Source organism: Spermophilus citellus, assembly GCF_964194105.1.
Source record: "Spermophilus citellus genome assembly, chromosome: 6".
Lineage (NCBI taxonomy): Eukaryota > Metazoa > Chordata > Mammalia > Rodentia > Sciuridae > Spermophilus > Spermophilus citellus.
Genome location: NC_138187.1, coordinates 104002823 through 104029055, shown reverse-complemented (window position 1 = coordinate 104029055; position 26233 = coordinate 104002823). Strand labels below are relative to the sequence as shown.

At 36.0% G+C, this 26233-nt stretch overlaps 1 protein-coding gene across 1 annotated transcript in view; it reads right to left on the bottom strand.

The window, feature by feature from the left end:
• Positions 1–26233, bottom strand: part of FMN2 (formin 2) — a 372575-nt gene that overhangs the window by 271758 nt on the left and 74584 nt on the right. The window contains exon 3 of the mRNA XM_081299099.1: positions 10078–10225. Coding sequence (XP_081155225.1) covers positions 10078–10225 — 148 coding nt within the window. The remainder of the gene's footprint in view (positions 1–10077; positions 10226–26233) is intronic.

Here is a 26233-nt window from a genome sequence, read left to right as displayed (position 1 = left end):
ATCTATCTGTTGACATATCACCTTCTGACTTCAATGAGAGATAATAAATACTGTTATTGAAGCACTGAGTAATAAGGGATTCTGAAGGAATATTATCATTTGAAATTCTATGAGACTGCAAATTCATCACACTGGAAAACAAAAGAGATAACCACACTGGGAATTTTGTTTAAGCTAAGGGGAACTTTCTTCTAAGTGAAGCCTGAATGCAATTTAAAAACTTAAAAATAAAGCTGGGCATGGTGGCGCATTCCTGTAATCCCAGTGACTTTTGAGGCTGAAGCAAGAGGATTCCAAGTTTGAGGTCAGCCTCAGCAACTTAGGCCCTGTCTCAAAATTAAAAAAATAAAAAGGACTAAGGATGTAGTTCAGTGGTAAAGTGCCCCAGGGTTCAATCCCTAGTACCAAAAATGAATACATAAATAAGTTTAAAAATTAAAAGGGGCTTTAGGAGTTCCCAGTGCCTGAAAACCACTAATCTCATCCACCCTCTGTATTTGAAGATGAGAATCCCCAGCAGTTAACACAAGCAGGTGGTGGTAGGATGAAGACTAAAGGTTATGTCTCTTGCCTATCACATTGCTCCCCTTGACTGACAGACCAGATACAGGACACAAAGTAGAGCAGGCACTTTTCACAATCATGTTGACATTCCCAGTTCAATAGCATTGTAACTGATGCATGTGACAATGCAACAGAAAAATTTAAAAGTACTTAGTATTTAAACAGATAACATACCATTAAGCTCACTGAAAATTTTCATCGTGCTCAGATGAATATCACCATATTAAGACAGGTCCATAGGCCTTGTTTGATCTGCCCATGATACCTAACAGGTTTAACCACCTTTGCCTTTCCCCCTTGCTCACTATGCTCCAGCCACCTGGGCAAGCTCGCCATTCTCTAATATACCAATGATTCCCTACTCCACCAGGTCTCCAAAGCCACAGCAGCTATTCTCTAAAGCTCAGAGTGCTCATTCTTCTTCAAGATATCTGCATGCCCTGCTTCCTTGACCGTCCCTCAGGACTTTGCTCCAGCCTCCTGGAGTGATCTATTTAAAGTAGCAACCCCCTACCCCCCAACATTCCCTATTCCCAGTCTTTACTTTCTCCAAAACATGGACCATAACATCCTACATTCCACAATTTACTTGATGTGCCTACTTATTATCTCTCATATCCCACTGGAACATAAGCTCCATGAAAGTAGCGACTTTGTCAAAATTGTTCCTCTATCATATTCCAAAGCATCTAGAATAGTACCTGGCACATCTTAAAATATTTACTAAGTAATTATAGGAATGAATAAGAGAATAAGTGAAAGATCAAAAGAATGATCAAGATATGAAACTGGGTGCCACCATGAAAAGTTGGGTGAGCTGGGTAGGGAAAGAGAGAATAAGGATTTTACAAGAGGTAGCAAAGATACTTGCCTTGCCTTTGGCTACTTCTTGAACTTTAGCTGAGTCGTTTTTCAAAACAAAATCATTGAGAAAAGCTTGAAGTAGTCACCAATAGATGTTATGGTGACAGCAGAACATAAACAAGTAGACTTAAAATACAACCATAATTCCAGACAACACTGTTTCACTGAGCCAATAAAAAACACTTAGAATTCAACACCAGAGTTCACCAAATTTGAATAAAGATCTTTAATATCAAAGCTAGTCAACAGTTAAATCCCAAATCTGGAAGACTCTTATGTTTTATTACTTCCAAATACTCCCAAATAATAGATTGAAGATAAATCCTGCCTTAGTACACATGGGGGAAACTTTCTTTTCTTGTTGTTTCTATTTTGATAGCCCTAGAACAGTCAAGTGATCTCCTGGTAGTTCTTTACATTAGAAATGCATACCATGGGCCAGGCACAGTGGCACACACCCGTAATCCCAGCTGCTCGGGAGGCTGAGGCAGGTGGATTGTGAGTTCAATGTCAGCCTCAGCAAAAAGTGAGGCGCTAAGCAACTCAGTGAGACCCTGTCTTTAAATAAAATACAAAATAGGGTTGGGGCTGGGGCTTATTAAGAAAGAAGGAAGGGGGCTGGGGATGTGGCTCAAGCGGTAGCGCGCTCGCCTCGCATGCGTGCGGCCCAGGTTCGATCCTCAGCACCACATACCAACAAAGATGTTGTGTCCGCCGAGAACTAAAAAATAAATATTAAAAATTCTCTCTCTCTCCCCTCTCTCCCCTCTCTCTCCTCTCTCACTCTCTCTTTAAAAAAAAAAAAGAAAGAAAGAAAGAAGGAAGGAAGGAAAGAAGGAAGGAAGGAAGAAAAGAAAAGAAAAAGAAATGCATACAGTGCTTTATAGCTTTTTTTTCTATAGTTTATGACCTGGTAATCTGCCCCCCAAAACAAACTTCTGACTCTGGTGGTCAATAAGAACAGTACAGTTTATCAGAACAATGTATTAGAAAACAATGCTTACTATAAATGTTATCAAGCATTCTGAATACCTACACCCAAATTCCCAGTTTTCCTCCAGTCCAATAGCTACTTGAATGGAATTTATTCTCCTATTCTAACCTTTATCTCTTTCACTGTTCTCTTCATTTCCTTGAAGCCATGTGTTCACACATTTAAGAAAAATTTATATCTCAAAATTCTCTCTTCAAAATCAGAAGCTGGAATGTAGGAAATTTAGAGCATCAGGATTTTGAGAAGAAAAAAGATGCATGGAATAATTCTACTGCAAAATAAAGTGTAAGTGAATGAACACAGCTAAGAAATAAAAATATGAAAGGGAAGGAAAATGATAGAGAATAAAAGAGAAAAATATGGTAAAGAAGGTATAGGAAGAAAAAAAAATAAAGAAAGCCCAAGAAATGGTAAAAGTAGCCTAAAAAAGTTGGCATGGTAGGAACAAATAAATGAACTGGCTCCTGAGTAAGGTCTCAACACTAGAATCTCCATGCAAGTAGAGTTGAGAACTCAGCTTTATCTTAACACTCATAGAGGTCTCTGGATGAAAGTGATCAACCCTCACATAAACCAATGTACTTGTTACCAACAGTCTACTCCTCACAGGAGTCAGGGCACTTTCCAGAACTGCCTTAAAAATAAGAAGTCTTAGGTTTACACACAAGCATTCTCTGCTGCAAATAGTCCCTCTATTCTATATTTTATCTTTTGATTAAGTGAGATGCTCAGAGGGGTAGAACACTATCAATTTACCCTTGGTCCTTAACAGAATTCCCACAAATATGTGTTAAAGCATTTAACCAGCTCTGAGACTGATAGGCCATCTTTACTAAATATTCATCGAGTAGAGTTGTTCTTTTCAGAGAATAACTCAGTGAGAGGGCTATACAAAAACTGCCACCGCCTTTACTCACCCTTTTGAAAATTTAAGAAACTAAATGTTTTGTTTTGTTTTGTTTTTAAATCACTATGAAGCAAAAAGGGAGACAGAAATTCCTGACAGAACTTTAAATACTCTATTTTTTTAAAAAGTTACTTCATACAACTCTGAGCATAATCTAAAATTCTGGGATACATACAATTCCAATATTTTCAGAAGGAATTTCTTTATCATAAAATAAGCCCATCACTCATAAAACAAAACATATGAGTTTCATATTTGTAGAGATATCAATAAGATAATGAATAAGATATACATCTTTGATAAAAAAGGAAAATAAAAATTTCCCTTTCAACTATATCAACTATTCCTTCTAAAAATAAGAAGTCTTAAGCAGGTTTACATTTTAAGTAAAAGTACTTTTACTTAAATTTACTTTATATAATTTACTTAACATAAAATTTACTTAAATGTAAATTTCTAAATATATATAAAATTATTAAATTCAGCTTCTCTAATGGTATACATCAATTTGATTCAAATCTAGTAAATTTTATTGAAAGAAAATTCACTAAACTTCATTTTAACAGCATGCCTTATGATTTGTTCACTTAATAAACGGTATATGTTTTTAATCTGATATACTATGTCCTCGAGAAATGAAAATGGAGTTAAACATTTAAATTTTCCTAAATGGAATAAAACTTATGTTCTGCTTACTTATTTATTTAATAGCATGAATCTGCTCCTCACTGTCACAAAAGATATCCACACTCAGAATTCAGCTAGCTAAAAAGAAATTTGTTCAGTTTTACTGGCCCCTAAATATACACACATATTCATGCATGTGCAAATACACAAGCATTCTCTGCTGGAAACAGTCCCTCTAGTCTGTATTTTATCTTTTGATTAAGTGAGACACTCAGAGGGATAGAACATTATCAATTTACCCTTGGTCCTTTACAGAATTCCCACAAATATGTGTTAAAGCATTTAGACAAAACATGTAAATGAATTATATTACTACAATTGTATTACATCACACAAAATCTCTTAGGGACCATCAGAAGCATGTGGGGGTGGGGGGATATTAGAGGCTATCAAAGTTGTGTGTCTCTGAGAAACTGTTGTTTTCAATCTCATGGACATTGAGGATCATACAGAATTGTTCATATTTCCCATTCTTCTCTGATAAATTTCCAAGCACCTTTAAAATAAACTGTAGGAATTTCTAAGATACATTTCAGTGTTGTAGTTTAACTCCACTTCATTTTATTGTTCTATCCTAAATTCCTTTTAGTTGATACATTTCTTTATGATCTTTTTAGACATAGATATTTATAAGCTGCTCAAATCCTTTGTAGAGCAAAGGTGAGTTACGATTCATCCAGCCAGCACAGAAACAGACTTTCTTTTTTTTTAAGGATATCTTCAGAAATTTTTCTGTCTTATTTCTACCAGATCATCTTCCATACAATTTCTTTCTTTCTCTTTTTGCAGAGCTGGGTATCCAACTCAGGGCCTTGTACACGTTAGGCAAGTGTTCTATCACTGAGCTACACTCAAGTCATGTATACATACATATATGTTTTACATTCTATAATTTTCTGTATAGGAATTACCTTTCCAAAATAAGTCTTTATTTGCTCTCTGGGCATTGATTTCAAAGAAAGGTAAGGGATTTGGTTTTCCACTGATGAAATAAGATTGATCACATTCCTATTCATATCTAAACAGTTTGATTTTTATCCTACATGAATTTAAAAATTCAAGTTAATTATCTCTTTAATTTTTTTATATATCCATCAAATGACCTTTAACACTTGGTATTTGAGCCTCTAAAATGGTCCAGGAACTGTTTCAGTATACACACAAGACTTTCCCTCTAATCTTGCACCACTTGTGTGCTTAGCAGGTATTTCATTTATTTAGACCTTTTCCAACATAAAGATCTTCATTTATTCATTCAATAGTTAAGTATACACTATGTGCCAAAAGGTCTTGAAATGATGGGATTCTATAGGAAGGTGTGTATGTAAAAGGAAGTAAATTGTAATCCATAGATACTGCAAATGATGGAAATATAAATAAAATCTCAGAGCACTCCAGAAAAGAAAACAACCGGGGATCAGGTAGAGTGGTTGCATCCTATACATAAGGAGACAAGAAGAGAGAAAAAGTAAAGAGAAAACAAGATAAATGGAAATATTTTCTCCTTATAAATGCTTCCAACACCAATAGTAATAGAGCACATCACTACCTAACTTTCTTTCCAGCCGGCCCATACTCCCATGTGGCCTTCTATAGAATTCAAAAGGACAGTTGACATACCACAAGCCCATGGGTGGAGATGTGTGGACTGCACAGAGTGCCAGAAGGGAAGCAAGGATTCACAGGAATCTGTGATCCTTCTGTAGCTCACTGGTGAGATGAGGCACCAAGATATCACCTCAGTCTCAGCACTTCAAACTGACATGAAGAAGGGTTATTCTTTCATTAATATATGAAGGTAAAGAAAAAACTATTTTACAGATGGTATCATGCAAAAATTAAAGTGAGATATGTGAAAAAACAGAAGAGGCATTTAATCTGAACTAGCTAAATATGTGAATTAATGACCAATTTTTTAAAAGAGCTAGAAAAAAAATGAGGAACAAAAAAAGTTCTCGATTTTCTAAGGTGGACCTGCAAGTCTTCCTTCTTCAAAAGGAAGTAAAGTTATTGGGCATAGTGGTATACATCTGTAACCCAATCTACCGTGGAGGCTAAAACAGGAGAATGGCAAATTTGAGGCTAGCCTCAGCAACTTAGTGAGATCCAGTCTCAAAGTAAAATTAAAAAGAAATGGGATGTAGCTCAGTGACAAAAAACTTGCCTAGCATGTGTGAGGCCCTGGGTTCTATCCCAGTAGTATAAAAGAAAAAGAAAAAAGTCATTGAACTATTTTACTTTAAATTCAAATTGAACCCAATCAACAAATGGGCCAAGGACCTGAACAGATACTTCTCAGAAGAGGATATACAATCAATCGACAAATATATGAAAAAATGTTCATCATCTCTAGCAATTACAGAAATGCAAATCAAAACTACTCTAAGATATCATCTCACTCTAGTCAGAAATGTCAGCTATTATGAAGACAAACAATAAGTGTTGGAGAGAATGTGGGGGAAAAGGTACACTCATACATTGCAAATTGGTACAGCCAATATGGAAAGCAGTATGGAGATTCCTTGGAAATCTGGAATGGAACCACCATTGGACCCAGCTATCCCTCTCCTCAGTCTATACCCAAAGGACACAGTGCATACTACAGGGACACAGCCACATCAATGTTTACAGCAGCCCAATTCACAATAGCTAAACTGGAGCCAAACTAGATGCCCTTCAGTGGATGAATGGATAAAAAAAAGTGGCATATATACACAATAGAATTTTACTCAGCAAAAAAAGAGAACAAAATCATGGCATTTGCAGGTAAATGGATGGCGTTGGAGAAGATAATGCTAAATGAAGTTAACTAATCCCCAAAAAACAAATGCCAAATGTTTTCTCTGATATAAGGAGGCTGACTCATAGTGGGGTGTGGGGAGGTATGGGAAGAATATCTATTCCTAGATATTCTAGATAGGGCAGAGGGGTGGGAAGGAAAGGGAGGGGGCAGGGGATTAGCAAGGATGGTGGAATGTAATAGACATCATTATCCAAAGTACATGTATGAAGATAGGAATTGGTGTCAACATACTTTGTATACAACCAGAGATAAGAAAAATTGTGCTGTATATGTGTAATAAGAATTGTAATACATTCCACTGTCGTTTTTTTTAAATCAATAAAAAATAAATGAATAAATAAATTCAAATTGAAAGGGGACACATGTTTTGTTTTGTTTTAAGTTTTTTTAGGGCTGGGGATGTGGCTCAAGCGGTAGCGCGCTCGCCTGGCATGCGTGCGGCCCGGGTTCGATCCTCAGCACCACATACCAACAAAGATGTTGTGTCCGCTGAGAACTAAAAAAAATAAATATTAAAAAAATTCTCTCTCTCTCTCCTCTCTCACTCTCTCTTTAAAAAAAAAAAAAAGTTTTTTTAGTTGTAGATGGATACAACATGTTTATTTTGTTTAATTTACTTTTATGGGGTGCTGAGGATTGAACCTAGTGTATCACACTTGCTAGGCAAGTGCTCTACTGCTAGGCTACAACCCCAGCCCTAGAAAGGGGACACAGCAGGAAAAACCCAGAAAACACCACTAGATCACTTTGGAGAAATGAATGTTTTTTTGGCTATTTGGATGGATAACAGATCAATTAGAGGAAAAAAGTCACTGTTAAATTACTTTCTATTTACCTCCACCGTCCCCTTCAAGAATGCATATTTTTAAGGGAGACAAGTTATTGTATTAAAAATTATTTGCTCTCGTATTTCTCAAGCTACATCAAATAATTAAAAAAGAATCTTGATTATAAACTCCCTGGTATCAATTCCAACTATCATCTTTACCAAACTAAAATTCAGATGATCACTTTCAATCAACTTTTAATCAAGTGCTCCTTCAGTTACTTAGAAGTAACTGAAAACGTTTCATGACTTTTTTTTAAAGTGCATCAAAATGTGGAAGATAATATAGATGTTTCAGTTAGAAAGGTTGAGAAAAACACAGTAGGGAAGAAGAACACATCAAAATATCACCCCAAACAATGATATAAACACAGGTTATGAGCAAATGTTTAAAGGGCTCTCCAAGAAATTGGTTGATTCTACTACATCAATAGCTCTAAATTTTTTAACAATAAACTTCTGACATAAATACAGTAGTGTGTATTGGGACTGATACATTTAGTTGTGTGCTTTTCTTTTTAAAAATAAAAGTGCTTGTATTTAGTTGCTTTTTTTTTTTTTCAGGTGTTATCATGTTAGAATCCTCTCATCCCTGAAGCTCTTTTAAGAAAATCTGTCTCAGCCCTGATCAATTGCTCTCTATGAGTGTTTTGATAAACACAGTCCCACATGGAACAGACTTTTTACATTCTATTTCCCATTTGTTGTTAATTCTAGGAAGTATAGCCCATCTAGTGAATACTAAGCAGTGTGTTAAAGCAATGAACATTTAAAAAGGGACGCACAGTGTTAAGAGTAGGCTCCTATTGCGGGCACTGGTGGAAAGAAATAAGGAATAAACACATGCCCCGGAGACTAAAAAAAAAGAGGTAGTTGGGTTCCCTTTGCAAAACTTTGGGCAGGGGCCTAGAATACCTTTGGCACTGTGAGTCACTGTTAATTTCAAAGGGAACTCATTAAGAAAGATAATGACATGACATAACTATAATAAAAAATTTATTATTTTAGCAAATACACTGAATCAGGCAGTGCATTCTGCATTCTACTGCTTTACATGAACTTGTACAATCCTCAAAATAGCCCTTTGCAGTAGACACTATTCTCATTATCATTTTATAGATAAAGAAACAGAGTGCAGTATTAGAAAATTTGCCTAAGATTACAAAGCTGTTAAGTGGCAGAGCATAAGCTCCATGCCCCTGTGTTTTAACTGTTTCACCACAAGTCCAAATTGAATTTCTAATGACTATTTCTCTCTCAATGGAGCAAATGGGGAGTGTTAAAATTCTTTTTTTTTTTTTTTTAAAGAGAGAGTGAGAGAGAGAGAGGGAGAGGTGGGGGGAGAGAGAGAATTTTAATATTTATTTTTTAGTTCTCGGCGGACACAACATCTTTGTTTGTATGTGGTGCTGAGGATCGATCCCGGGCCGCACGCATGCCAGGCGAGCACGCTACCACTTGAGCCACATCCCCAGCCCTAAAATTCTTAATTCTTAATATCCATGCTACCATTTTTAAAAAGTTGGTATGAAGAGTTCTACAAATAGTACCGATACTCTTCTATTTACTTTTCACTCATACATTAGAAGTCAATATTTATTTCTGGTCAGTCTACCAAGAGGAAGTTGGGCATTCATTATGACAAAATGAAGCAAAAAAAAGGGATAAAGTAAACAAATTGTATAAAGCATTGCTGCACAAATATGATTCTCAATTCTGTATAACTTACGAAATGCCTTCCCAGATTCTGGCTTAAAGGTAATTATTTTACTGAATTTCTCCAAATAACACTGATGCCAATCTCACACTATCTTTCCAGCCAGTAACAGAAAATAGTTTAAGACAGTAACAGGAACAGAGAAAGAAAAAAACAGGGATAAAAATTTTAAAGGAAAAAAAAAAGAGTATATCTGAATGCTGTATAATTTAAGAATTATTTAAAATTGAGAGTTAATAAAATTATATCTCTATTTTCTCTCTCCCAGTTATTTCTACAGGGAAAAAAAAGAACTAAGTAAAAAGAAAGCAGTAAATGAAGAGATTCAGAAGGAAAAGGTAAGGTCCAGCTATCTTTTGAAGGCAGTGGATAGAAATGTCCCTTCAGGGCCATCTTAGTCCAAACAAGACGTGGAGCTTCAACCTCCAGTGGTGGTTCCAACTGAGATGCATGGAGGCAGTGGTTCCCAAACTCCAATATACACAGCAATTAATGACGAATTCCAGTATCCTATTCCCTGAAATTCTAACTCAACACTCTTGAGCATGAGGTATAAGAATCTTCAACTGCACAACCTTCCCAGTGATTTTTAATTGGGCTATCTACAGGTTAGATTCTTAAAAATACATAGAAGCACAGACTCATCACCCAATAAGCACTGCAATGGCTCATTACGATACACATTCTCAGAACACTCAACTGTCCCGTATCCTACCTGTTTCTGCATCCTTGGGCCTGTGTTCTTCATCAGGAGGTCTTGATGGTGGCCACATAGATGGGACTCGCCTGGGAAACTGCCCTTCTGTGTAATCCAGTGAGTGTGTGGGTTGACTGACTGCAGCCCAGGTATAAAGTTGATCTTGCTATATTTAAAAATAAAATAATTATAAATACTATCAATCCAATCATGAAAAATAGGAGTCTTAAGTCTTGCCAAAGCATTTCTATGTAAAGCACATAAATAAGGTGTATGCTAATTAATTAGAGAATTCCCTAAACTGGCATTGTAACTCATTTGAATGTCCCTTTATCTGTGGTTTTTGTTTGTTTGTTTTTATGGGTTTTATTCTTTTTTCTTTTATTTTAATTTATTTGTTTGCTTATTTCTTTATTGACCTTTTGATATAAGTTTTTATTATGTTGCCCAGGCTGGTGCCAAACTCTTGGGCTCAAGTGATCCTCTTACCCTGGCCTCCCAACTAGTTGGAACTACAGGCGTGAGCCACAACACTGAACTGATATCCCTTTAAAAACTGTTTTTACACTGTGGGAAACTCAGAGTATAAGTTGTACTTTGGTGCCACAAAAACAATAATAGCCTCTTTGCCTTCAACAACACAAGACTCAGAAAATTGCCTTATTTTGGACCCAGATTGGAAGCTATTTGGGAGAGAAACCATAAAAAAGTAAATGAACCTGCCAAGAGTAAAAGAATTAGACAGAGATCTTCTGGCTAAAAAGGCATTGCCAGCTGCCAACCAACTGATTCTGGACAGAATGTGAAGACTTGTAACTATACTTAGCACCAGAAGAAAAACTGGACAACTCACAAAGGAAGCCACTTGAATCCCATAAACACCTTGCAAAACTTGACACTAGGTTTTCAGAATAACTTGTTTGACCATTTTAAAATGTATCTGCTTAATATGTGTGCCCTATATTCTTTTTGTGAAATTTGTCTTATTCAGGTAGATTTCCCTAACACCTTTTGATTGATACCATATAAAGTAATGAGAAAAACAATATAGCAGGGATGAAATGAAAAATATAAACAAAAACCATACTGTAATCACTAGGCTAGGACATCAGAGAATATGCCCATATTTGAAAAGGGTAAGTCTCAGGCAAAGACAGTGCTGTGTCCAGCCAGTAGCTTAGGAGGATGTCTTTAGCTTAGGAGGATGTCTCTTTGCCTGCTGCCAACAATTAGGCACAGAATCTCATCTCCTTTGTGTTTGTTTCACCCAGACTTTTCATGAAAGGTGTGGCCAAGCACCTACCCAAGTAGCAAGTTAGATATGCTCTGACCTCTCCAGAGGACGTTTATGCACATTAATGTTGTTTAATAAATGTCTCTATGTCTGGCAGAATTTGATTTGAGATTTGCTTTCATTAGGACCCATGTTTAATGGGCCTAGACATTTCAGAAAGAATAATCTCCCACAAAAAATCAAAAGTTTTCATTAGAAATAAAAGTGTAAAACATTGCTTGCAAGTACACAGTTCATGGATTTTTTTAAAACACTATAAATAATCTCCCCTTAGTTGCATAGATAAAATCTATTTCATGCCAGCAGAGGGCTCTCCACCTTGTTACACTGATCTCAAAAAGAAATGCTTCTACCAAACCTTGCTTGGGTGTGACCTGTGAGATAAGGTGCCCATTCACTGCCAATGGCTAAAAATGCCCATCCAATTACGTATTGTTATCTTTAGGAGGGCTCTGAAGATACAGTCATTTCATGTTAGAATTTTACACCTTTACCTGAAGAATTAAATAGATGGATGGTATTTTGAGTTTGTTTTTTTAGTCATAGACACAATGTGAATTAGGTTGATCAGATGTGCTTTTCATTTTGGCTATTAGAAATAAGTACGTGGCCTGTCTGCCACAATTTTAGGGATCCCGGAATGTTTTATTTTGTGGTGCTGGGACCAAACTCAGGATCTTACACATGTTAGGCAAGCACTCTACCACTGAGTTATACCCCCAGCCCTTCAGAATGTTTTTGATTAGTCTTATTCCTTTGTGGTCCACCTCAGTTTTTTGTTTTTTTGTTTGTTTACTTCTGTTTTTTCTTCTTTAAAGTTTTTAATAGCAGCACATTTTTCATTATCTTTTCATATCCCTTATTACTAAATTTTTATACTAAATTCATACCTTCTCAAACACCTTTTGGACTAAGTGGCAATAAAGTATTATTACTATTAGAGAAATGGCGGAGTGTCTATCCATTTTTAACTCATCTAAATCACTTATAAGATGACTGATTGGATAAAAAGTGGATCTACTGACAGTAGACTGAATTGAACTCATAAGTTTTTTCCTATTTATCGTGTAATTATTAAAAAATTATAGTATAACCCTTAAAATTGTGTTTCAGTGGGGGAGATCAGAAAAACAGTAAGTAATCGGTACCATAATATAATACAATCGATTTTTAATCACTACTTAATTTGCTGTAATTATTTTCACATCCTTTTATAAATAACATAATTAGATTTTTTAAAATAACTGCATTGTCTTCACACTTATAATTTATATTTCTGTCTTGATCTTCAAATAATTAACACTATAATATTATCTTTACATGGTTTTATATAAAAACATATACTCATAGGCCAGTGACTTTAGTGAGCATCTCGAACTACCCTGGCCTCCCAGGTTAGTGCTTGCAGAAGGAGATGGACTAGGCCTTTTTAGATTTTTTCCATTTCATGCTGAACAACACACCAAAGATGGATTTGGGACAAACAAGTGCTTGGAATTCCCAAAGTGCTGAAACTGCAACACACCAATGACTGACTTGTGAGAAACCTGGACTTAGGGTGACATCTGGTGCTGAAACAATGGAAGTGATAACAAGTTCAAAGAAAATAAGAAACGTAGAATTTCTGGAAAGATAGGCACAAACAAAGCAAAATTATAAAGTCTGGAATCAATACCTAACCCTTCAATGCACAGACCATGGCAGACACAGACAAGCATTAAGAATTTCCAGGGAAGTAGAAACTACTAGTGAAGGGGAAGGGGAAAGGAGTTGGAGAGGGGATAGAGAGGGTAGGGAAGGGTAGAAAGGATGGAAAAATAAATAAATCACTTTAAAACAAAACAAATTTCTGGGAACCATGAGCTAAAGTATCATTCAAAATAAAGAGCAAGAAAATGAGGGCTGGGGATGTGGCTCAAGCAGTGGCGCGTTCGCCTGGCATGCGTGCGGCCCAGGTTCGATCCTCAGTACCGCATACAAACGGAGATGTTGTGTCTGCCAAGAACTGAAAAATAAATATTAAAAAAAAATTCCCCCCCCCCTCTCTCTCTTTAGGAAAGGAAGAGAAAAAAAAGAAAATGAACAAAAGGTAACTAATTGGTGAATTCTCACATGAAAAATTTTAAAACTGTTATTTGAAGGAAACTCAACAAGATTCAAGAAAACAGAGAAATGTTTCAATAATCGTAACAGAGAATCTTTGCAAAGAGATGGAAGCAATTAAAAAATATCCTTAAACTGAAAAATATACTAAGCAAAATTGAAAACATTAATAGAAGGCATCAATAGTAGAATAAATCAAACAGAAGAATCAGTCAGCTCAAAAAAGACTATTGGAAAAAACACAGAAGGAAAAAAAAAGGATGAAGAGGAATGAAGAAAACTTATAGGAACTTAGAGATGTCATTAAAAACAAATATTCGACACAGCTGGGCCGCCACCACCGCCGCCGCTTCCCGCGGAGCCCCATAGAACAGACTCTTCACCGGGTGAGTGAGCTGCCGAGTAAAATGGAACAGCTGATAAGATGAGTGACAATTTAAAATCTAAGTGATCCAACATGGCGGCGGACGCGGAGAGATCAAGTCTCTAACCCCTTCAGCTGCGCAAGCATAGGGAGAAGTAAACTGTCAATATACTGTTCGCTCAGGACCACTAGGCACTGTTGAGCTGAAGGGGATCCCGGGCGAACAGTCTGCCCTTCTGAGAACACACCGAGCCCAGATTGGGCTGCATTCTAGTTCTGGTTCGCCTGCTTCTCGTGACTCAGCACTAATGATCCCGCTGAAATAACTAGTCGGACCACCTGAACTCACAGAGGTAAAAGCCAACTGCGCACGATAGTCAGACCCAGGGTATCGCTCCACCAGTGCTGACAACAGAGGTCCCTTGCACCAGCTACCAGGGGAGTTGCTACCTGAGGGCAAACGAATTTGCTGGGGGTCCTCAGCCCCAAGCCCTACAAACTTAGGGTCTGAGGGAGGCAAACAGAAAGGGTGTGCCCAGGAATCCATGGAAACAGGGCTCCCAGGAGCAGCAGACCCAGCGTGTAGCCAGTATTGTGGTGAGCGTCACAGGTGAGCGGGGCCTGGCTTGAGGAAACACAAGAGAAGGCCCTAGGCACTCAGGATTGGAGACCTGCACAGTCTGGGAAGAAGAGCTGAGGCACAGTGATTGGTTCCCACCCATCAAGAAGAGAAGCCTGGCCCAGTGGGCATAGCTCCACCTACTAGAAGTTAATTGAGCTCTATGACTGCATTTATTATTATTATTATATTTAATGATTATTATTGGTATTTTTAAATTTTATTTTCACTTTTTGTTGTTGATGTTGTTGTTGTTCTTTAACTTTCTTATTAATGGTTTCAATTTTTTTAATTCTTTTTATTCTATTATTATTACTATTATTTTTAAACTTTAATTTCCATTTGTTTATTATCATTATAATTTTTTTTGGTTTTAAATTTTTATTTTTTTGTTTTTTCTATCTTTCTTTTCACTTTTTTCTTTTGTCTTTTAATTTTTTTTCAATTTTCTTATTCCCCCTTTCTTGAATTCTACCTGCCTACACTCACTCTCTTTAGTGACTTCTTCCCTTCCCTTCTAATATCTCTCCTCCCAAGCATCAAATAAATTTATAAGAGTAAACAGTAACTCAGCAGTCAAACAGAACAAGAAGTATCATGAGCATGAAAAAGCAAGGAAGAAAAGGAGTACAAACAATGAAGGACAGCCTAAATATTCAGGAGGACCTAGAGTCATCAGAAAAATGGCCATATAAAGAACTCAAGGAATACCTTAGACAGATGGAAAGGAACCTTAAAGATCACATTGAAAATGAATTACATAAACAGATAAAAGAAGAAGTTAAGCATCTTTATCAGGAGATAGATATTATTAAAAAAATCAAACAATAATTCTAGAAATGAAGGAAACGATAAACCAAATTAAAAACTCAATCAAGAGTATCACTAACAGAGTGGAGCAAGTAGAAGCCAGAACGTCAGATAATGAAGACAAAATATATCATCTTGAAAAGAGTCTAGCCAACTCAGATAGGCTGGTAAAAAATCACAAGAAAAACATCCAAGAGATTTGGGATAACTTAAAAAAACCAAACTTATGAATCATCGGGATAGAGGAAGGCACAGAGATTCATACCAAGGGAATGAGTAAACTCCTGAATGAAATAATTACAGAAAACTTTCCAGAAATAAAAAAGGAAACAGATATACAAATTGTAGATGCATACAGGACACCGAGCACACAAAATCACAGTAGACCAACGCCAAGACACATTGTTATGAAGATATCCAATATACAGAACAAAGAGAAAATATTAAAAGCTACAAGAGAAAAGAGGCAGATTACATTTAGGGGTAAACCAATAAGGTTAACAACGGATTTTTCATCATAGAGGCTGAAAGCGAGAAGATCCTGGAACAACGTATTTCAAACACTGAAAGACAATGGATGCCAACCAAGAATTCTGTATCCAGCAAAATTAAGCTTCAGATACGACAACGAAATAAAAATCTTTCATGATAAATAAAAGCTAAAAGAATGTGTAGCCTGAAAACCAGCATTGCAAAGCATCTTGAGCAAAACTCTACACGAGGAAGAAATGAAAAACAATAACCAAAACCATCAGCGGGAAGTGCCTCGGTAAAGACAGAGGACGGGGGGAAAGCTAATTATGGAGAAACAAACTAAATTAGAAAAAAAAAGAGATAAAAGATCAAACATGGCAGGAAGTACAAACCATATATCAATAGTAACTCTAAACGTTAATGGCTTAAACTCTCCAATAAAGCGACATAGGCTGGTAACATGGATTAAAAAAACAAATCCAACAATATGCTGCCTCCAGGAGACACATCTGATTGGAAAAGACATACACAGGCTCAAGGTAAAAGGTTGGGAAAAAATATACCATGCACACGGTCCTCATAAGCAAGCAGGGGTGGCCATTCTCATATCGAATAAAATCGACTTCAAGACTAAGTTAATCAAAAGGTATAAGGAAGGACATTATATACTGTTAAAAGGAACCATTGACCAACAAGACATAACAATTATCAATATTTATGCACCAAATAATGGCGCTGCGACGTTCATAAAACAAACTCTCCTCAAGTTCAAGAATCAAATAGACCACAACACAATAATCATGGGTTTCAACACACCTCTCTCACCATTGGACAGATCCTCCAAACAAAAGTTGAATAAAGAAACTATTGACCTCAATATCACAATCAATAACCTAGACTTAACTGACATATATAGAATATATCAACCATCATCAAATGGATATACTTTTTTCTCAGCAGCACATGGATCCTTCTCAAAAATAGACCATATATTATGCCATAGGGCAACCCTCAGTAAATATAAAGGGGTGGAGATAATACCATGGATTTTATCAGATCATAATAGAATGAAACTGGAAATCAATGATAAAAGAAGGAAGGAAAAATCCTACATCACATGGACAATGAACAATACATTACTGAATGATCAATGGGTTACAGAAGACATAAAGGAGGAAATCAAAAAATTCTTAGAGATAAATGAAAATACAGACACAACATATCGGAATCTATGGGACACAATGAAAGCAGTTTTAAGAGGGAAATTCATCACCTGGAGGTCATTCCTCAAAAAAAGGAAAACCAACAAATAAATGAGCTCACACTTCATCTCAAAGCCCTAGAAAAGGAAGAGCAAAACAGCAGCAAATGTAGCAGAAGGCAAGAATTAATTAAAATCAGAGCAGAAATCAATGAAATTGAAACAAAAGAAACTATTGAAAAAATTAACAAAACAAAAAGTTGGTTCTTTGAAAAAATAAACAAGATCGACAGACCCTTAGCCATGCTAACGAAGAGAAGAAGAGAGAGAACTCAAATTACTAACATATGAGATGAAAAAGGCAATATCACAACAGATGCTACAGAAATACAGAAGACAATTAGAAATTACTTTGAAAACCTATATTCCAATAGAATAGAAGATAGTGAAGACATTGATAAATTTCTTAGGTCATATGATTTGCCCAGACTTAGTCAGGAGGATACACACAATTTAAACAGACCAATATCAATGGATGAAATAGAAGAAGCAATCAAAAGACTACCAACCAAGAAAAGCCCAGGACCAGATGGGTACACAGCGGAGTTTTACAAAACCTTTAAAGAAGAATTAATACCAATACTTTTCAAGTTATTTCAGGAAATAGAAAAAGAGGGAGCTCTTCCAAATTCATTCTATGAGGCCAACATCACCCTGATTCCGAAACCAGACAAAGACACCTCAAAGAAAGAAAACTACAGACCAATATCTCTGATGAACCTAGATGCAAAAATCCTCAATAAAATTCTGGCGAATCGGATACAAAGTCACATCAAAAAAATTGTGCACCATGATCAAGTAGGATTCATCCCTGGGATGCAAGGATGGTTCAATATACGGAAATCTATAAATGTTATTCACCACATCAATAGACTTAAAGATAAGAACCATATGATCATCTCGATAGACGCAGAAAAAGCATTTGACAAAGTACAGCATCCCTTTATGTTCAAAACATTAGAAAAACTAGGGATAACAGGAACTTACCTCGACATTGTAAAAGCTATCTATGCGAAGCCTCAGGCTAGCATCATTCTGAATGGAGAAAAATTGAAGGCATTCCCTCTAAAATCTGGAACAAGACAGGGATGACCTCTATCACCACTTCTATTCAATATAGTTCTCAAAACACTGGCCAGAGCAATTAGACAGACGAAAGAAATTAAAGGCATAAAAATAGGAAAAGAAGAACTTAAATTATCACTATTTGCGGATGACACGATTCTATACCTAGAAGACCCAAAAGGGTCTACAAAAAAACTACTAGAACTAATAAATGAATTCAGCAAAGTGGCAGGATATAAAATCAACACGCATAAATCAAAGGCATTTCTGTATATCAGCGACAAAACTTCTGAAACGGAAATGAGGAAAAACACTCCATTCACAATATCCTCAAAAAAAATAAAATACTGGGAATCAACCTAACAAAAGAGGTGAAAGATTTATACAATGAAAACTACAGAACCCTAAAGAAGGAAATAGAAGAGGATCTTAGAAGATGGAAAAATATACCTTGTTCATGGATAGGCAGAACTAACATCATCAAAATGGCGATATTACCAAAAGTTCTCAATAGGTTTAATGCAATGTCAGTCAAAATCCCAATGGCATTTCTTGTAGAAATAGATAAAGCAATCGTGCAATTCTTATGGAAAAATAAAAGACCCAGAATAGCAAAAACAATTCTAAGCAGGAAGTGTGAATCAGGTGGTATAGCGATACCAGATTTCAAACTATATTACAGAGCAATAGTAATAAAAACAGCATGGTACTGGTACCAGAACAGGCGGGTGGACCAATGGTACAGAATAGAGGACACAGAGACTAATCAACAAAGCTACAACTATCTTATATTTGATAAAGGAGCTAAAAACATGCAATGGAGAAAGGATAGCATCTTCATCAAATGGTGTTGGGAAAACTGGAAATCCATATGCAACAAAATGAAACTGAATCCCCTCCTCTCGCCATGCACAAAAGTCAACTCAAAGTGGATCAAGGAGCTAGATATCAAATCAGAGACTCTCTGTCTGACAGAAGAAAAAGTTGGCTCCGATCTACATATTGTGGGGTCGGGCTCAAAATTCCTTAATAGGACACCCATAGCACAAGAGTTAATAACAAGAATCAACAAATGGGACTTTCTTAAACTGAAAATTTTTTTCTCAGCAAGAGAAACAATAAGAGAGGTAAATAGGGAGCCTACATCCTGGGAACAAATTTTTACTCCTCACACTTCAGATAGAGCCCTAATATCCAGAGTATACAAAGAACTCAAAAAATTAGACAATAAGAAAACAAATAACCCAATCAACAAATGGGCCAAGGACATGAACAAACACTTCACAGAGGAGGACATACAATCAATCAACAAGTACATGAAAAAATGCTCACCATCTCTAGCAGTCAAGGAAATGCAAATCAAAACCACCCTAAGATACCACCTCACCCCAGTAAGATTGGCAGCCATGATGAAGTCAAACAACAATGAGTGCTGGCAAGGATGTGGGGAAAAGGGTACTCTTGTACACTGCTGGTGGGACTGCAAACGGGTGCGGCCAATTTGGAAAGCAGTATGGAGATTCCTGGGAAAGCTGGGAATGGAACCACCATTTGACCCAGCTATTGCCCTTCTCGGACTATTTCCTGAAGACCTTAAAAGAGCACACTACAGGGATACTGCCACATCGATGTTCATAGCAGCACAATTCACAATAGCTAGACTGTGGAATCAACCCAGATGCCCTTCAATAGATGAATGGATAAAAAAAAAATGTGGCATTTATACACCATGGAGTATTATGCAGCACTAAAAAATGACAAAATCATGGAATTTGCAGGGAAATGGATGGCACTAGAGCAGATTATGCTTAGTGAAGCTAGCCAATCCCTAAAAAACAAATACCAAATGTCTTCTTTGATATAATGAGAGCAACTAAGAACAGAACAGGGAGGAAGAGCAGGAAGAAAAGATTAACATTAAACAGAGACATGAGGTGGGAGGGAAAGGGAGAAAAAAAGGGAAATTGCATGGAAATGGAGGGAGACCCTCATTGTTATACAAAATTACATATAAGAGGTTATGAGGGGAATGGGATAAGAACATGAAGGGAAATGAATTACAGTAGATGGGGTAGAGAGAAAAGATGGGAGGGGAGGGGGGATAGTAGAGGATAGGAAAGGTAGCAGAATACAACAGTCACTAATATGGCAGTATGTAAAAATGTGATGGGTAACCAATGTGATTCTGCAATCTGTATTTGGGGTAAAAATGGGAGTTCAAAACCCACTTGATTCTAATGTATGAAATATGATATGTCAAGAGCTTTGTAATGTTGTGAACAACCAATAAAAAGAAAAGATAAAAAAAATATTCAAGTTACTGGAGTTCAAAAAGGACTTGAACATGACAAAACAGTATAAAGTTTATTTAAAGAGAAAGTAATAGAAAACACCCCAATCCTAGAACACAATACAAATATCCAGAAGCATACAGGAAGGTCAAAGGTCACCAGTAAAAATTTTTTTTTAATATTTTATTATTCAATCATCGGCGGACACAACATCTTTGTATGTGGTGCTGAGGATCGAACCCGGGCCGCACGCATACCAGGCGAGCGTGCTACCGCTTGAGCCACATCCCCAGCCCCACCAGTAAAATTTATATCAACCAAGTCTACCCTAAGACATATTATGATCTCAAAGGTAAAATATTACGAGAAAATTCTCAAGTTAGCAAGAAAAATAAAATCAAAACTAGAAAACATTTCTGAAATTAATTATAATGAAAATTTTACATGCCATAAGTTTGGGGTGTAGTCAGTTATGTTGAAAGAGAAATGTTTTGGTTTAAATATACATATTAAAGGAATAAAAAGGTTTAAAATATATGCATCTCAATAATTAAGTTAAAACAAAACCCTTGTAATGTAGTTCAAAGAAGGAAATAGATAAAAGTACTAAGGAAATAGATAAAAGTACTAACAAAGTAGCCTTCAAAGAAGTCCTCTAAAAATATAAATAAATAAAACTGAAAGCCTCTGACAGGTATAATCAGGTAGAGATTTAAATAACCAATGTATGAAATGAAAATGGAGAGTGGTGGTGGTGATGGCCCATGCCTGTAATCCATCCACTCAAGAGACTCAGGGTGACTCAGCAATTTAGGCCCTAAACAACTTAGTGAGACCCTATGTCAAAATAAAAAGGGCCGAAGATATAACTCAGTGGTAAAGTCCCTTGGGTTCAATCCCCAGTATAGGAAGGAAGGAAGGAAGGAAGGAAGGAAGGAAGGAAGGAAGGAAGGAAGGAAGGGGAAAAGGAAAAGGAAAAGGAAAAGGAAAAGAATATGAAGCGCTGGGAATAAGTGGTATAGAGCTTGCCTAACATGCAGAAGGCTCTAGGTTTGATCCTCAGCACTACAAAAAACAGAAATGAGAAAGGAATCATACAAACCCAAGTGATTAAGAAGATAGTGATCATGTATAACTAAAAAGAACAAATAAAACATTTTTGATAAATGGAAAAAAAAAGAAAGTAGTGGAATAACTATAACAAATTTTTTAATTAGAGAAAATGGAAAAATTCTTAGAAAAAAATGTAACTTACCAAAACTATCATGCAAAATAGAAACTGTAAAGAGTCCCACAACTGGCCTTTGCTTTCATGATGTCTTTTGGGGGGGCGGGGGTGTGTGTGGGGGGGGCATGTATAAATGTCATAACTCCCATAACAACTAAAGATAGGGAACTTGAAATAATGTAATTCCTGCTTCTGATAATCTTCACAGAGGATATAATTGGTCAAACAATGAGTACTGTTGACCTAACTACTTGAGAATCAGGAGGGAAATAAAGATCATGTGAGTTCTTTTATCAGACACCATCACACAGTGTTTGGTTGGGAAATGAAGGTACTCATGACAAGAGTTAAGATAGGAAAGAAGGAATAACAGACATATTATTAGGCATACAAACATGATTTTAATTAGTTTAATTCTTAAGAGATGTTATGTATGAACTTAAATACTTAGATTAACAGTATTCAGCCTGTCATTTTATCACTTAGAGACTTTACAAGAATGTGGACAAAATAGGGATATGTTAGGGATCCAGAAGAAAGTTAATTATGAATCAATCAGGCACAGAATACAGGAAGAGCATACTAGATCAATAATGCACTCACAAGAGGGTGAGGTCTTGAAAGAACTTCTTAGTAAGTAGATCAAATTTGGGCATGGGAAAAAGTATTTGAACTACATTTAAAAGTTCATTTCTTTCAACTTGATATTTGAATTGTTAGTTGACCTTTAGACCAAAAAAAAAAAAAAAAATCACTCTAAATATTTCTTTCCTAATCAGACATTAGGGAGGAACATGTCTAACCAACCTTCTGGCATTGATAATAAATTATATAACATCAATATTGCTCTGAACATCCTCCAGGGAAGTCAGCTGACTTACCCAAGGTTATATCAAGTCCAGAAAAACAAAGCAAGATTTTCCTCTACCCAACCAAGCATTTAGGCCTTCCTATAATACACAGAGCTTTATACTTTAAAGTCTTGAAAAATAATTTTTCTTTAAAAGTCCAAGCTGAATTTAACTTAGTCCTGGCCGGATTAAATATTTAACATATCTCTAGCATTACTTAGCAGAATGAAATTTAAAAAAGAAAATAGCAGAATCTTGCAGCAATTAGGAAGATATCCTGCAGTTTAAAAAAAAAAAAAAAAATAGGGCCAGGATTGTGGCTCAGTGGTAAAGTGCTTGCCTAACATGCATAAGGCACTGGGTTCAATCCCAGGCACCACATTAAAAAAAAAAAAAAAAAAAATCCAAGCCTGTTCCTAATCTTAATCTTGCAAGTTAATTAATCTCTCTGAACCTCATTTTTCCTCTAAAAAATAGGGATTTTATAAGAAATTTTGCAAATCATGGTGCCTCAATATATAGTATGCATTCAGTAAATACTATCAACTGTAGTTATTAATAATAGTTATTAGAATCATGTACTAATTTCATCTTCAGATAACCCAGACATAAAATTTGGGATTTTTCTATTATATTTCTGAACGAACTGAAAACAGAAACACATATTTGTAAGAAAATCTGTTTGTCTCAATGACTGACATTTCAAGGAAAGTGTTAAAGTAACATAACAATGTCTAAGAAAGTGCCATTTTAATGAAGCCTCATACTCCCAAAGATATCTAACTCCACACAAACTTTGGTTCTTCAGAGGAAATTAATTGTGAGCAACTTCTCTATTCCCTATTAGCTGTTATAAACATTTCTGTAGCTTCAGAAAATAGTCATGAATTATTAGTTATTAACACAGCACTGTAAAAGAACAATTTATCATATTAAATAATGTAAACCATTGGGTAGAACTATTATTTTATAAGAACAATAATTAAGTGATTTTTATCACACATACAAAGTTCTTCTTAACTTTCATTTTCTTGATTTTACCTAGTATAATTAAAAGTAAGTACACTTTAAAACTAAATAACTACTCTTCTGACACTCTTTCTAAAGATTTCAAAAGCCTGCTCAAATTAGCAAAGTGAATCTTTTTTGTTTCTAGATCTTACTTTTCTTTTTATCTTGCTTATGTATTATTATTCAGGCAATTAGTAATTGCATCTGTTAATTTAATACATGTCTCACTGCATCAGTGATTCCTACTAACCTGCAAATGTTCAAATTCCATCTTCTTGGTCAAAACATTTTGTTTTATCTTGTCTGAAGATAAATCCCAACAGACCTTTTCTATTTTGCATGAGGCCCTCCCACCACAAATGTAGACTGTCTCTCCTACCATCCCAAGGCCAACTAGGATCTCCACTCTGCCGCCTTTAGCCTATCTAAAAAAGCTGCCCCCAAATTATTTACAAAAAAAAAAATTAAAATCTGTCCTATGAAGCCAGTTCACAGTCTCTAATTCAGAGACTGAAACCTTCCATCTCTGCCTCCCACACCATTACTGGAACCAGTTTCCTGAGTCAGCATTATTTCCCACACTTCCTTTGGAAATGCAGCGTGAGCAACATAGATGAATTAGAAGAGAAACTCCCAGGCAGGCACTTAAGTTTTCTGAGCATGCAATCAATAAATTTTAAGTATACTAAAATAAATATTTTGTAAGTCAAGAATGATTTAGAATTTAAACTAATGGTGGTTTATCTGCCTTAACATTTCCTTCTGCAATAAACACTTATAAAAATCTCAAGTTTCAGTCACTATTTTTAAAAGATTAAGGCATACATTTAGGCCTGATATGCCAGTATCCAGACAGTAGCTCTATTATATAACTAGGGACTTGTTTTATGGGCTAACAAATTATAAATGGTTCGTCAAAAATTTTAAGCATATAATTTAAAAATTGGTATTGAATAAAGTATTACCCTATCCAATCGCCCAAATTAAAAACTTTGATCTTTGAAAATCTTATACCTCCTAAATCCAGAAAGTCACCAAAACCAATCTTTTCCATGTCAATTATAGCTGTAGAATTCACTTCTCATTCATCCCAACAGCATTAGACTCTTAGACTAAAGACTTGATATTCACCACATCTCTGAAGTTCCCTTTCCACCATGTAGTAAGGAACTGTCATCAAAAACAAAGATGAGTATGTTCATTTCTTGCTACTGAAAATCTTAGAGATTTCTAATGATTCCAAGATAGAACTGGACTGTTGGTGTGTATGTGAAGATAGTGTTAATAATGGCCATCTGCCCTTCTTTGTTTCTTCCCATTGAAGCAGACTCATGACAAAATTAAGAATGACTTTTACTGAGACTGAAAGGCTGCTTACCCCCTGGTCTGGCCTGATACCTCAACAGGTCCTCTGTCTCACAGGCTAACTAAATCTGCATATGTGCATTTCCTGCCTTTTGTCCTACTTTACTGGGTCTTCTCTTTATAAAAGTTTCCTGGTCCTTCAGTTTTCCAAAGAGGGAACTACCATCCTTCAAAGCTGACTTGATCTAGAACCTATTTTCCTGCCAAATTTGACTCCATATATCTCTGGAGCCTACCAAGCAGAAAGCTTAGCCTCCAGCCCTCATGCTGTAACAGTTCTGCACAGTGACTCCATCCTTCACAACTACTCTTTGTTTCTGCCATGAGGGTGACTTACCATTTTATTAATGTACCAGGATCTTTCAGAACCCCATGTCTGAGGCAGAAATTCATTTTCTTCTTCAAAATAACTCACTTTTTCTACCTCCTTTAAAATAACTCAATTTTTTCAAACTCGTACTTAACTTTCAAGAGCACATTCAAAATGCCATCCTTCCACTTTCCCAAGCAAAAGTAACTGCTATATCTCCTGTGTTCCATAGCACATTGTAATACTTGTGCCTGTATCTGCTGTTTCTGATTCTCTCTCCCACATTGTCCTGTCTCCTCCCTACCATGACTAAAATACATGATCTCCTAAGATCTGGACTATATTATTCTTTTAAAAAAAAAAAAAAAACAGGATAGAAGAACATTTTTTATAAGATTTATTTATTTTTAGATTTTTTGAGAGAGAGAGAGAGAGAGAGAGAGAGAGAGAGAGAGAGAGAATTTTAATATTTATTTTTTAGTTTTCAGCAAACTCAACATCTTTGTTTGTATGTGGTGCTGAGGATCGAACCCGGGCCGCACGCATGCCAGGAGAGCGCGCTATTGCTTGAGCCACATCCCCAGCCCTATATTATTCTTAAATGGGGAGACCCTGTGAATATGTACACTTATTGAATCCCTACTATAAGATGACTTTATCATTATCTATCAAAAAATGCATGAAATTCAAACCAGGCAACTTGTGGATCTGTCTTCTGAAACCTGGCTTCCTTACCTATAAAACAGTAATGAGTATAAAGAGCTCAAGGAGTATATTTTGAGAACAGAGTATGATTAAATGAAATGATAGGTGAACTTTTGCCTGGAAAAGTCCTGACATGAATATGAAAATAAAAACACTGATAAAATGGCTCTGGACACTAGCCACTTTTTAACTAACCTAGAAAACATCATTAACTCCCTATCTTACCAACTAGGAACCAAGGCCTAAGGATAAGACAATGTTACATGATAAATGTTACATGATAAGTACACAGCAAAGCCAAGACTCAAATCCAGTTGGGAAATTTTACGAAACACTCTGTAACATTGTCTTACATGGGTTCCTAATATTTTATCTGATCCTCATCTGTTACAGAGCTGGGGCCTTCTGAGAAATGGAAGCAGC